Source organism: Paracoccidioides lutzii (genome assembly GCF_000150705.2).
Source record: "Paracoccidioides lutzii Pb01 unplaced genomic scaffold supercont2.14, whole genome shotgun sequence".
Taxonomy (NCBI): domain Eukaryota; kingdom Fungi; phylum Ascomycota; class Eurotiomycetes; order Onygenales; family Ajellomycetaceae; genus Paracoccidioides; species Paracoccidioides lutzii.
The window spans coordinates 856108-870673 of NW_015440960.1; the positions used below are offsets into that span (position 1 = coordinate 856108).

General features: G+C 46.1%; 3 protein-coding genes across 3 annotated transcripts; all 3 read left to right on the forward strand.

Annotated features, from left to right (window-relative positions):
* Window positions 1-310: 310 nt before the first annotated feature.
* PAAG_05529 (hypothetical protein) lies at window positions 311-4087 on the forward strand (the record flags this gene model as incomplete). Its single annotated transcript, XM_015845603.1, has 3 exons — window positions 311-383; window positions 436-3323; window positions 3377-4087. 3 exons carry the CDS (start codon window positions 311-313, stop codon window positions 4085-4087), a joined length of 3672 nt encoding a protein of 1223 aa, XP_015699829.1.
* Window positions 4088-4893: 806 nt separating this feature from the next.
* PAAG_05530 (sorting nexin mvp1) lies at window positions 4894-7404 on the forward strand (the record flags this gene model as incomplete). Its single annotated transcript, XM_002792755.2, has 5 exons — window positions 4894-5392; window positions 5490-6218; window positions 6276-6418; window positions 6495-7088; window positions 7195-7404. The coding sequence occupies 5 exons, from the start codon at window positions 4894-4896 to the stop codon at window positions 7402-7404; spliced, it is 2175 nt and encodes a 724-aa protein (XP_002792801.1).
* Window positions 7405-10686: 3282 nt separating this feature from the next.
* PAAG_05532 (Na(+)/H(+) antiporter) lies at window positions 10687-14028 on the forward strand (the record flags this gene model as incomplete). The annotated part of the gene is made up of 1 exon (XM_002792757.1): window positions 10687-14028. The coding sequence occupies one exon, from the start codon at window positions 10687-10689 to the stop codon at window positions 14026-14028; it is 3342 nt and encodes a 1113-aa protein (XP_002792803.1).
* Between the last annotated feature and the right edge of the window lie 538 nt (window positions 14029-14566).

Sequence of the window (14566 nt, forward strand, 5' to 3'; positions counted from 1 at the left end):
CTAGCCGAATACAGACGTCATTTGGCAAACGCGTCACTTTCCAACGGGTTTGGCTGCACGCGACGATCGAAAAGATTCTCACGACGACTCTTCAACAATCTCAACATCAACCGGCTTTCTATATCCATCTTTAACGGCCGAGTGTCCCCGATTTGGTTTTCACTTTTGCTTTTCAGGCGTTGATTCTACCATTTGTCTTTTACCAAATCTATGCTCTCTCCCCAAGATATGTAAATTTGTCAAACCCATTCGCCCCTCCCTCTCTTGATGGTTACATCCTTCATAATGCGTGAACGGTCAAGGAAATTGAATGGCTGATATTGCTCTGAAAACGGTCATGGGACAGCATGACCAGCGGACCTTGCACCCGTTTTTTGGGAAAGGTTGGTAGGTTTTGCGGTCTTGCAGATGAAGCACATACTGACATCTGCAAAGGCCCCACTGACAACAACCTCATTTCGTCCGAACCTCAACCTTTACAGCCCGAAGGGCCCATAGATGCAGCGACAGCTAAAGACTATGTTGCTGACATATCTGTGAATCCTTCATCTGGTTCTGATAGCCCCAATCACAATGGCGGACGAATTCTATCTTGTAGCAACAGGAAACGGAATGCAGCATTGCAACTCCAGCCCGAACACAAACTGTGGAACCTTGAGTCTTCGCTGTCGAAGGAAGGGGATGCAAATTCCAGTCGGAAAAAAAGACGAAAAACGGGGACACAAGATCCTGCTGGACAGGTGACAGCCATTGGCCCACTACGACGACTTCTCATTAAGGATAATCCCATCCCCGCTTTGGGCATACAGCTCGAGAGTTCAACTCGCAGCGAGCCTGACATACCAGAACAAAAGTGTTTAGTTCAAAAGGATTCGCGGAATTTGGTTTCTTCATCTTTACCAGAATCATCCCAGCCATACCTAAAACCTGTCGCGACTATCACGAGATCCGATGGTCCTCCGGTCAAAACCTTAAAATTAAACCCAAACGGCAAATTGTTGAGCTCTCCCGATCGACCAAAAAATGAAGGTCCAGGTCCAGAAGAACTCGGCAGAAGGAAGTCAGCGCGACACAAACGAGATGAAGGGCAATCTCTGGTAGTAGTTTTGAAATACGGAGCCAAAAAGGAGTCTCGGCCCTTTCTGGGCCAGTTAATAAAGGAAATAATTTGTGGTCAAAAACGATATCCTGTTGTGAAGGAGGTGCCGGCCATTGCAATCCCTAACCCTCACCCCCCACGACCTACAAAACCGACTCACCCTTTTTTCATGAGTAAGCCCACTCAGAAATCCGAAGAAAAAGGTGTGCAAAGAAAGTCTCCGTTTCCAATACATCCTAGAGGGGATCGGGAAGTTCAACCAGCTATTGCTAATCAACCCCACCGAATGGATAATTCACAAGCCGTAACTTCTGGAGTGCGTTCGCACCATCCAAAATATTCGGATCCTATAGATCCTATTTGGCCACCGCGTGAAGCTGTCCATATCCGTGGGCTTCCATCGAGCAACAAGACCATTGGTTCGTTCCTGGATTTTGAAGAACGAAAAGCCAAAGGCTTACCTACCACCATACCTGAATGTGAAAACATTCTTTCAGTTCAATCACGATTAATGCTACAAGCCACGAGGCGCCTTTTAATGAAGAAAATATTGAGACACCCAGGCAAAAGAACTTGTAGTCGCGGCAGCTTCTTCGAAACAGTAATGAATCGATTTGGTTTATCTCTTGCGACTGCGCAAACTATTGGTGAAAATTTTCCTTGTCGGCGAGCCAGATCGCCGTACACATCCCACCCTGCGGTGGCCCAACTACTTTCCTCTATACGATCATCAACCACTGCTTTCGATCGGGGCGAGTTCGATGACATCCCGTGGACTCACAAGTATGCTCCAAATGGTGCGGACTCCGTGCTTCAGCTAGGCACTGAAGCTCTACTTCTAAGAAAGTGGCTTCAAAATCTCATCGTTTCGACAGTGCACACTGGCGCTGTTGGGAGTGATGGAAAGCAGTCGAAGCAGACACCGGATGAAAGTACAAAAAGGAAGAAGAAACGAAAAAGGCCGAGAGATCTAGATAAGTTTGTTGTTTCTAGTGATGATGAGTCTCAAATGGATGAAATTGACGCTCCTGACCACGAGGATGAGTTGGCTGGTGGAGTTACTATATCCAGTAAAAGAACTGTTGTTCGATCGGACACTCTGACTACAGACAGCAAATCTGCACCAGAAAAGCGGTCAGTAGCTAATTCGATACTTATCAGTGGACCCTCTGGTTGCGGCAAAACCGCTGCTGTGTACGCTGTGGCCAAAGAGCTTGGATTTGAGATTTTTGAGATAAATGCCGGAAGTCGCAGAAATGCAAAAGATGTCGTCGAGCGTGTTGGAGACATGACCCAGAATCATCTTGTTCAGCTTCCTGGGAAGGTTAACAAAACTTCCGCAGCTGCTTCTTCACTAAAGTCAATGTTTTCCACCACCAGTAATGAGAACAAAAAGCCAGTCAATATGAAAGGCTTTTTTAAGTCAAGAACAAATCCTGTAGACAAAAAGAGAACAGACGCCGCTGCCGGCACTTCCCTGTGTGGAAGTGAATCAGTGCTCAAATCCCAACCAAGCCAGAAACAGTCCCTCATACTCCTCGAGGAAGTCGACATCCTCTTCGAAGAAGACAAGCAATTCTGGAGCGGTGTTTTAGCACTAATCAGCCAGTCAAAGAGACCGATTATTATGACCTGTAATGATGAACGTCTTCTTCCCCTTGAACAGCTAAAACTTCACGCCATTCTCCGATTTCGCCAGAGTCCATGCGACCTTGCTGCTGATTACCTTTTCCTCCTAGCGGCCAACGAAGGACATATTCTGGACCGAGAACGATTATCGGAACTGTATACTGTCACGCGTCGCGATCTTCGCGCGACGATCATGCAGATGGATTTCTGGTGCCAGATGGCTGTTGGAAGCAAGAAGGCAGGATTAGACTGGTTGGCTAAGCGACCCCTTTTATGTGATGAACATGAGAAGGAAGCCGATTTTCCAAAAGTCGTAAGCACGGACACGTATGTTCACGGTATGGGCTTGGTCGGTCATGACATCGCGTGTGATGAAGTTGATCCTGATGAAAGAAGGAGTCAGCTTATGCTTGAGTGTTTGGAACAATGGCATATGGGTCTTATGGATTGGCATGAATCGAAAATGTTGCGAGACGTGTCATTGGGTCATGACGGTCAGAGTCCTCTAGAAGCGCTGGCTCAGGAAAGTGAAGAGGCTGATATGAGGGGTAACTTGGATATTATTTGCCGGTGTTCACCTGAGGAGCTGACACAAGTATGTTATCATTGTCGAACATATAAATACAACAATGCTAACGACTTACACAGGATGTTTTTGACCCTTCTTGGCCTGAAATGACCGGAAAACAGCGCTCCACGTATACGGAAGGCTACCAATTATTACAAACTGACCCTCTAATCGACTACGCACGTCTACCAATGAAGATTGGTGTCTCAATAAGCGTTTTGCTGGAAACCTGCTTTAATAAATCATCATCCACAGACGAAGAAGCCGTCATCCAACAAGCTCTGGAGAAATTCTCCCCCAAAAAACTTGTATACTTCAATCGATTCGAATTACGTGATATCTTGGAACCAATAACGGATAATCCAGACCCCTTCAACCAGTCATCCGGTCGTCAGTCGTTTTCATTTGACAACTGCATAGCTCCAATTTCCGAAGACCTCGCACCGTATATTCGAACCATTGTCGCCTGCGATTTGCGTCTTGAACAACAGCGGCTAGCTCTTAGCGGGCTCATTTCTCAAGACTCAGTTGGGAACAAGCGATATCGGACTACGAGGGCAAGTCGAGCGGCATTTGACGGTGGGGATAAAGCAAGCATACGGAAGGAGAGGTGGTTTTCAGGGAAATTCAATCCCAAGAGCGTGCTGGCTACGGGCGGTGCTGGATGGCAAGATGTGCTGGGACAGGAGCTCCAGAGGTTGGGTGGGGAAAGAGGAGTGGGGGGTGATAGCTCTGGGAAAGGATCTGTGGATGAGGACGAATCTGGGAGCTCCAGTGAGGAAGGTATATGATTTAAAGACATTGGACTATATAAACTCATGTCATTTACATCGGCGTTGTACGTTGTGCGGGATAAAAGTGAGGCTATGGTTTTGCTCTGTAGTTAATTAGAACCTTTGGCCATTTGTCCAATTTTTTTTTCTTTTTTTGCGCTTCTCAATCAATGTGAGAATATGTATATATTCCCGATGTGCTGTAGTAAAGGTAAACCCGTTTAATGGGACTAAGTTTTATCATGTGGATCATCGGTCTGTTCTTTACGAGTAATCTTTGGGTTTCACTGAGCGTGGGAAAGTCATACATGTAGATATATATCGGTGGTTCGAGCCGGGTTTAGTGGTTAATGCTGCAAAATGACGTAGTTAAGCAACACGTGATTATTCTGTACGTCAACACTTGCCCTTGTTGAGAAGATTGCAGAAGGGTAATGTTAATATAACTAATGTATATATCCTACCTCTATAAACTGCTCGTCATGGTTAATTGAGGGGGAATGACCTTCAGCAGAACTGCCAAATCCCGTGACGGCGCTTAGCCCTGCCGCCGAATCCCACTAGTGCCGAGCCGCCCGTTCTCCAATTGCGCGGTTCCTAGGGGATATACTCAGCCTTTCCATCATCAGCATATGCCCGCTTGAAGCGTTCACTATTCTTCATTGCTACTGGGCTAGTAGTGAGTATACATACACTTGCCCTTCTCCCCGCTGCCCTAGCGCAGCTCTACCACCCCAGTGTGGCCTGAGTAGCGGTAAATCAAGCCCGAACAAACGCCCCCCTCCCCCAAATAAACAATCACTGTCATCTCTCCACACTTCACCATGTCTCTATTCGGCACTTCCCCCGATGATAATCCTGCGGCCAAGACCTATGCAGTCTCGCAATCCAAGTCCTCTTTGTTTTCTGATCAGCCAGCCTTTGGTCAACCCTCATCGTCCTCCCTTTTCGCGGACGATACCCCTGGAGTTTCCTCACCATGGAACTCGACTAACCCGAAAAGGGCTGCGCGCCACGAGCTTGTGAAGATGCTACTACCGGCCTCAGAGGTTCCAGAAAGCTATATTGATGCCTATGATGCCGTGTTAGACTCGGGAGATAAGTTTGGTGCTGGCATCGCTGTTGAAGGAGCAAGGAAAGTCTTGCGAGATTCCAGCTTGAGCTCCGAGGAACAGGCTACGATTCTTAATATGGTGGTTCCTGGTGGCCGCGATCCCCCAAATGGATTGGGGAGAGGTGAATTCAATGTTTTGCTTGCTCTGATAGGTTTGGCTCAGGAGGGTGAAGATCTTACGTTCGATACCATTGACGAGAGACGGAAGAGTAAGTGTTAGCTTCCGTTTCCTTAGTAATTCCGGTATTTTGACTACTTGCGGCTTCGAGGGAATTTATGCCGATACATTTGGTGCCTAAATTTTAGAACTCCCGCGACCTAACATACCTTATGTCGACGAATTGAGATCCCGAAACGGTGGTGGAATTGGACAAACCACCAACGAACCACATACCCCAAAGAGATCTCCCCCGCGACGGATGACCCAGGAATCCCCTGGGGATTCCGATCCCTGGGGAAGCCCGGGACTCCATCGTGGCCACAATCATTCCATTGAAAATGATACTGGACCTAATGCTGGAGTTAATGAATTTGACGCGGCCGCACATCCCCCAACGAATGGTTTTTCTCACAAAACTTCAGGTGGGTACAGTGGTCAACCTGACTCGCAGAATGGGGGCGAGCATTCCGAACAACCCAGCGAAAATACTCCAGTGAGTGTCGGATCTGGCTGGGAGGAAGGCGTTTCTAACCCATCGGGTGCCGGATTCGGAGGCGCGGGACACTCAGCGATGGGTGCCGGATTTGTCCAGCCAGGGGACGACCAAGGAAATCCTAATTCCAATAATAATGTATCTAGATCCATTGGCGGCGGTAGGGTAACCTCGCCAGGGGTGGACGAAGTGATAACAATCAACATGTTGCCTGAAAAGGAGGGCATGTTCCTATTCCAACACCGAAACTACGAGGTCAAATCTTCGCGGAGAGGAAGCTCTGTAATCCGGAGATATAGCGATTTCGTATGGTTGGTGGACTGTCTGCAAAAAAGGTATCCGTTTCGCCAGATACCACTACTCCCTCCAAAGCGAGTCGCAGGTACGTTGAAAGCTTGACTTCAAGCTTAAAATATACTCACAAATTGGTTTTAACAAGTCAATGGCACTCACCTCGCAGCGGATTCAAACTCCTTTCTCGACAAGAGACGGAAGGGTTTAGTTCGATTCGCAAATTCCCTTGTTCGCCATCCGGTATTGACCCAGGAACAGCTGGTAGTGATGTTTCTGACCGTTCCGACTGTATGTATCGCAAAATGAAAACAATACATTCATTTACCCTGCCTTCGTGTTAGTGCTAAAACTAAAATGAAATTAGGAATTATCTGTCTGGCGAAAACAGGCTACCATTTCCGTCCAGGAAGAATTTACAGGAAAATTACTTCCTCCAGACCTCGAAGACTCCCTCCCTCAGACCTTGGACGGAACTTTCGATAGAGTTCACTTCGGTATCAAGCGTTCAGCTGAAATTTACATCAACCTCTGTAATTTGCTTGACCGTCTTGTCAAACGCACTCAAGGCCTTGCTGCGGACCAATTCCGAATTTCCAGGGCCCTGCAAGCTCTAACCGATTGTACATCGGACACTTACGCAGTTGACACAAACTATGTGCCGCTGTTGAACAACGGCATAAACTCCACCGCTAAGCACCTTATCGCCAGCCAGGGATTGCTGGATGATGAGGCTAAGGCGTGGAACGACGGGGTCCTGGAAGATTTCAAGATGCAACGAGATTGCTACGTGGCTATGCGCGACCTCTTTGATCGAAGGGACCGCTATGCCAAGGACAATATTCCACAACTCGAGCGGCGGATTGAGAGCAATGAGAGGAAATTACAGAATTTGCGAAGTAGGCCTGAAGGGACGGTTAAGCCCGGGGAGGTCGAGAAGGTGGAAGATTCAATTATCAAGGTATGAAAATGCTGGCTGGAGTTGCCCAATTCATTCCCTCACTCATTCCCTATCGACTAGGAGGAACTTAATCTGTTAACTAATATGGATTATTTCTTTCCTGTAGGACAAGAAATCTATCGTCCAACAACACGCCAGGGGTGTATTCATTAAGGAATGTATCCGTGATGAGCTGCTGTACTTCCAGATGAGCCAATACCATGTTAGTCGACTGCATCAGGATTGGAGTCAGGAGAGAGTGAAGTACGCAGAGCTACAAGCAGACAACTGGCGTTCTCTGTGCGTGGAAGTCGAGGCGATGCCTACTTCTGATTAGAAAGGCTTGTAAAATGGACAACGAAACAGCGAAACGTAACCCTGTGTTGGATCAGGTTTTGTTGGATTGATAAAGTATATGGTTAAGGAATATGCATGTGGACATGGATATAGGAAGCGTTCCAAATTTTCCCCTCACGTTCATATAATGTTTCTTTCAAACCAATGTTGTTCATTCTTCTCCTGTCTTTTATCTTGTTCTCTTCATTGAGCTGCTTCTTTGTTCCTTACAAATTCCTAGTTCCTCTAGTCTCATATTTGTTCAACCCCAGAGCACCCCTTTCCTGAAGTTGAATGTTCCTGAATGATGAAACCTGTAATGATTGCTTGGATAGTGATTATCATTTGGTGCAGTTTGTTTATCCGTCTCTGCTTGTTGTGACCTGCAGGAGTTTGATCTTGATTTTGATTTCAATTCTAAATTTTATACCCCCCTGCCAACCGACTATTTTCCGTTTCCTTTGGATGATTTCAGACACGATTCCACATTTGTTTTGATATCTGCACTTCAGATTATCTGTGCATATAAATGTCGAAATCCCTTGAGACTTTACGTTCTCATCTGCCTCTTGTACCTATATATCTTGATATAGGATTCGGCAAGGAAACATACAGCTAGTTTGGTGGCCCAGATAGGGAAAACTTTTGATCTGGATATTTCTTCTGAAAGCCAATCCATATGTTGAAAAATAAAAACAATAAAAATAAAAATAAAAACAAAAACAAAAACCCTAGCATTCGCTGTTCCGTTCTCCATAACCATGTCAGCGTTTTCCCGTCCCTAAAAAATCAAGCAATTGCCAAGCTCACTACGCCAATCAGAGTGGGAGCTCACATTTGCTTGGTATAACAGGAGATTGGATGTGGAGGTTGGTGGCTGGCTCATGCAGTGGTGCAGAACATAGAAGTGCAAACCTGTTGTGAACTGTAACATAGCAGTGCAGCAGTGTCTCTGTGACGATGTCATGTAGATTGATGATGTTGAAAAGCTGTGTGAGTGAGCTTGACTAATTTGTTAAATGAGCAATATGACTACGGCAGAAGATGATGTCTATCTTAATCAAAGATACTTTTATTAACGTATAAAGATTTAAGAGATATATTCCATTAACTCTGTTACATTATAAATCACTGATTCTCAGAATCATAAGTTATATAGCTATTTTATAGAAAGTCTCTACTCATATTCTATATAAATATAAATATAAATATAACAAAATGTTAACATGTTTGATTTAAAAATAAAATCTTCCTAGTAACTACTAACGTAATGGATCATTTTCTATATTACATTGCTGCAGCGTGGCGGCCTTTGTACAGTTTGATCAATTGCTTGAGCCTTAGCTAGCTATTCCTTCCTCAGCTGTTAAAGCTCCATTCTGAGCGATAAACGTATGAGCTTGCTTCTTCTTGCACTTTTTCTTCTCAACTGCAGCTCTTAGCTACCTTATTTTCCTTTCCTAAGAGAGCAGCACTGTGCATGCCAGCTGGCATCTCTTAGCCACTTGAGTTGACTTCCTCAATAACAGGCGCCCATTCTCAATTTCCTGGCTGTAAAAGCGCTGGCCTGCCATGTTTCTCAGACTCCGTCACCACCCTTGGCTGTTGATATAACCCCCATTTGAAAGCCGGTCTTATCAAAGTTGGAGATATCCTCATCCACAATGCCATATCTCTCTATCGTATTCTTCACCCGTTGAAACCACTCTCGTACAATCTTGGGATCTTCACATAAAGCTCGCTCGTAGTTGTGTTTGTGTGAGAATCTAGTCTTTAGTTCCTTATGACGTGTAATGAATCTTTGAACCCATTTTTCTCCCACAGTAGATTCAACTAGGGTAGAAAGTAGTAAATCCGCCATATTTCGTACGTTTTTCAATTCGAGGAGGCTGACCTCTCCCATCCATGGATATTATCCAATGGACTAGAGATACTTCCTCTATGGAGGTCAGCTTTCTATTAGAAAGTTGAGCATTTGAACGTGTTTTGACTCCTGGCCCGTCGCTTATAGATTAGTAACTAACTAAATAATCGCTTTTCTCTCAAAGACAAACACACACTTAAAACATCTTCCCTCACTCTCTGCTCTTCACCACTCAGAGTCCCAGTCCCAGTTTGATAAGCAGATAGTCTGTTCTCTCTGCGCCTTAACACTGGTATATGGAGTACCTGACCGTATATCTCTTCTTACAATTGACAAACAATCGCGTTTCTGAAGCCAATACCAACACCCGCAGCTGAGATTACCTTGGTGCTGCTGGTGTTAACTAGCCAAGAAGAACCGCCTGGGATGATAGCCCCCCATAATCATGACACCGAACGAGCTAAACTTGGGCTCAGAAGTTCCCAACACGCTAGAAATCTCGTCTGGGACTGCTCGTCGCCGGTGCCACTGGCACTAATAGTCTAATATTTCCTTAATGCCAGCAACGGCGTTGTTTCGCTAGGCTGAGGCTTTTTCGCTACACCTCTGATAACCTTGGAGAACTCGTTTCCTGGACATTCGAAAACTCTTCTCTCTTTGCGAACTACCTAGGTACTAATTTCTCAAGGTTTCAACGGAAAATTGGGATCTTTTACCAGTCCACCTTGGGTACGGATAAGAGAAATTTCACCCTTTGCTGACATTTCAATACCCTGCTGATTTAGGTCTTAATTGACCCTTGGCTTTCCTGGTGCTGAAAAAAAAAAAAAAAAAAAAAAAAAAAAAAAAAAATAGCTACCCAGATCCAGTCGCCTTTGGTCCCCTCATCCTCAAGTTCTTCTATCCGGATATCGCAGCGCCACTGGAGAGAATCAATGACTTTCCTCAGTGTTTCCAAACCTTATCGGAGGCGAATACCCGCTCTCACCACTATTTTTTGTGAGCCGGAATTCCTCGCAGGAGCATGTCAGAAAGCTGCTTGGCAGGTTGACTGAAGAGGGATTCTTTGGCGAGAATATTCGGGACGTTTGTGTCTGTGCCCTGCTGCGATAATCTATAGGGATTGTGGTTGGCTAGCGGTGGTTTAAGGCGTTCTGGTTGCTGAAACAAAAAAGAAAAGAAAGAAAAGAAATTTTATTGATGCCCAAGACATAAAAGGTCGAAGAATAAAGTAGGAGGAGAAAGGAGGAGGAAAGGAAACGGCAGAGAAAAATCAGCTATTCCTGCTCGGCACGACAATACAACACTTCCTTGCCTTTTCAAGCTCACAGGCGAAGGGAATTGACATTCAGTGACCATCCATTTTCCCTCCGCCAAGTTGCCTCTCGTCCCAACCAAGTAAAGATCGTCCCTGCAGCTATGGCGTGGGATCATCTCGCTATTGATAAGCCACACGTGGCCTACATGATCTTGGGTGGGTTCACGAGCCTGTTCATGTTGTGCTCGCTCTTCGTCAAGGAGAGACTCTATATCGGTGAAGCAACAGTAGCTACACTATGTGGTGTCATTTTCGGTCCCCATGCTGCAGGCCTCTTCGATCCTATCTCATGGGGAAATGTTGATAAGCTGACATTGGAATGCTCGCGCATCGTTCTTGTTGTGCAGTGTTTTGCCGTGGGTGTCGAATTGCCCAAATCGTACATGGAAAAACATTGGAAGTCGGTTGTTTTACTCCTGCTGCCCGTCATGACCTGGGGCTGGCTCATGACCAGTCTTTTTATCTGGTGGATGGTGTCTCCATTGACATGGCTGGAAAGCCTTGCCTGCGCTGCGTGCGTTACTGCTACTGATCCCGTTCTGGCTTCATCCGTTGTTGGTAAGGGTAAATTTGCAAAACGTGTTCCCAAACATCTTCGAGACCTGCTTTCCGCAGAGTCTGGTTGTAACGACGGCATGGCGTTTCCGTTCATATACCTTGCTGTCTACATTATTGAGTACAGGCCAGATTCTAAGGCAGTGGCCTACCATTGGATCTGTTTTACTATCCTCTACGAGTGTATTTTTGGTGCCTTTTTCGGTTTCATGATCGGGTATATTGGCCGCCATGCCATCAAATTTGCGGAACGGAAAACTCTCATTGATCGAGAGAGTTTCCTTGTGTTTTACTTTGTGTTAGCTCTGTTTTGCGCGGGCTCTGGTAGTTTGCTAGGGATGGATGATTTGCTTATTGGTTTCGCTGCTGGAGTGGGCTTTAGTAACGATGGGTGGTTTACGGAAAAGACGGAAGCATCCCATGTTTCCAACGTTATTGATTTACTGCTCAATTTAGCTTATTTTGTCTATTTTGGAGCAATTATACCATGGGAGCAGTTTAATGAGCCAGAGCTTGGTCTGGTGCCTTGGAGGTTGGTTGTTATTGCCATTTTTGTGATCCTTTTCCGACGGATTCCCATTATGTTGCTCCTGAAACCTTTCATATCTGATATTAAATCATGGCGAGAAGCACTGTTTGCTGGTCACTTTGGTCCAATTGGTGTTGGTGCTATTTTTGCTGCTATCCTGACCAGAGCAGAGTTGGAACATGGAACGACTCAACCTCTCGCAGTGTTGCCAAAACTAGGCGAACACAACTACACAATCGTCGCTCTCATTTGGCCTATTACCACATTCATGGTCATCTCGTCTATTATCGTCCACGGATCTTCGATTGCCGTATTTACTCTTGGAAAACACATTAATACATTGACTATTACCATGTCCTATACACAAGCCAACGATGACGGGCCTTCATGGATGAACAGGCTTCCTCGCATTCAATCGCAATCCAAAGCATCATTGTCATTGCGAAAAGATTCGATGGAGTCAGATGCGAATGAGAGACTCCCAGAGTTCCCGCCCGGCACGCTCGGCCCTGTTGGGTTTCCGGGGAACATGCTGCGACGTCAGAGAGATGATGCAGAAAGCGAGCCAAATAGTCGCGCATCAAGTCGTAAGCCCTCGAGGAGACGGAGGATGGGTGCTGGTGGACCTATTAGCCAGTCTGCAATTACCCCGCAGAGAAGACTGGAGGTTTCTAGCCCTTCATTGGGTGATGTCACTGATGTGAACCAATCCCCACGGGGACGATCTCAGATGGTAACTGAAGGTTCCCAAACGGTTCGAGAACGTAAGGTGGAAATTTATCGTGAGGGTGAAAAGGTGATCATCGAAGATGAGCAAGGAAATGTCTTGGACGTGGCTGATGTCGGAGATACAACTCCTGACAAAGAGAATGAGAAAATTCTGGAGAAGCTTACACTGCCTCAGAAGGACCAAACCGGTGAACTTCCAGCGTCTAAGGATCTCTCACATGAGAAGACCAGAGGTGAAGATCTTGGCCCTACTGTTAGTGAGAAGGCGCCGTGTAATTATGAGAAAATCAGAAAACATCTACCTGCTTGGATGGGAGTTGGAGAAGGGGAAGTGAAAGCTTCCAAGGTTGGACCCTCGACTCAGAAGCCTCAACAAGAAGGGCGTCGGACTGCAAGGGCCTATCAGTTTGGAAACACAATAATTGTTGAAGATGCGGATGGTGAAGTCATCAAGAAATTCACCATTCCTCCTGAAAGGTCTTCTAGGGTTATAGAAGAAGGGGGCGCTAGTGGTGCGCTAGACATGAAACACACCCCATTCCCTGAACCAGAGCATATGCGACGAAAGATGTCACGCGTAGGAACATGGGTTGGTTTTGGAGAAGGTAAAGAGGGTGGCGAACCTTCGAAGAAAGCACAGCAGCTTGAAAGCGAATCTTCAGACGACGCTCGACTTCGATTCACGGTAACACGGGCCGATCTGATGGCAAGACCTGATATGGGACGTAGAATGAGCAAGAACAACTTCATCAACCAGATTCGCTCTCTTGATCCCAAAACTCGCGCGGAACTCCTTCATCACTCCTCCACGCCAGAACAGGTGAAAGCTGCCCTTCACAAAGAACCTTTACGACTGTCTGAACGACAACCTCACCCAGAATCACAGCTACCCACACTACCTACGCACGACTATCAGAATAGCAGGGAACAAGGTCAACATTCAGAACAGTCCATTCCAACCCACATCGTTGGTGAAGCGCCTCGCCAGCACCTCATTTCCACCCCAGAAGCCGGTAAATTAAGCAACTCCGCGTCCATAGCCTCTACGCTTGGTCGTCACGACTCCGAGGACGATGGCACAGAACGTGTTCCGCCCTCGCAATTCCGCCAACTTGAAAGCCTCCCGACATTCTCCTTTCCCCAACCACCGTCGGGTCACGTCAGACGAGATAGCGGAGAAACTCCTGCAGAACGCAAGCGACGACTAGCAGCACTAGGCGAATTGACGGATCATGGCGATTGTGATGAAAGTGACAATGGTAAAATGGAATCGCCCGGTGGAACTCGTGCTCGAAGTGGCAGGCGTCGACGACATCCTGTGATTCAAGAGTCTGATAGTGAGGACAATGGGGAACCGCGTGAAGTGAAGGGGACAGTGCAGTTTGCTGATGGGACGAGGCCAGCGAGAAGGAAAGGGGGTGCTGGAGATGTAATTATCGCTCCCGTGCCGGCATATGTAGCTGGTTCAGGACCCGATGGTGATAGTAATGAGGATGAGAGTAATGAGAATTGGAATGGTGGCAGAAGGGGTATGGCAGCTGGAATTATTAGCGAAAGGAGTGGTAATGGGAATGGGAGAGGGCACACGCCGCGAGTGTCATGGGGAGGGGAGAGGGGGAGGGATTCATAAAGGATCCATTGAAGTAGGACGTACGTTTCAGGTACAAGATCGTCTGGTGTTTTGATTCGCTTTAGATATTTTTTGCTAATGGTGGCCTTATTTTTCTTAACATACGTTTTTTGATCATTTGATGCTAGATGCGTTGTCTTGACTTCTTCTGTACTGCAAATTATGCTTATACGGCGACGGAATTGTTTTTCTGTTTGACCATCCTTCCTGATGATGGTCGGTGATATATCACAGTTCCTACATAAGATGTAATTAGTTCTTCTGAATATAACTACAGACTAAAAAGACTGAAGATTCCATTTTAAGAGGTAAAGGATGTAAAGGGATAGATATGGTTCAACTTCCCGTCTTACACTGACGGAGAAATATACTACCCTGCACCTATGGAAAACAGACAGTGTTAGATACAGAGCAGCTTGATTGACTCGTTCGAGTTGCCACTGGTTGGATAAAATCCGACAAAATCTTCTATTAGAATTGAGAACATATGAAGTTTAATAGGAAGATCACTGGCTTATTGTTTGTTCATAATGTCTCT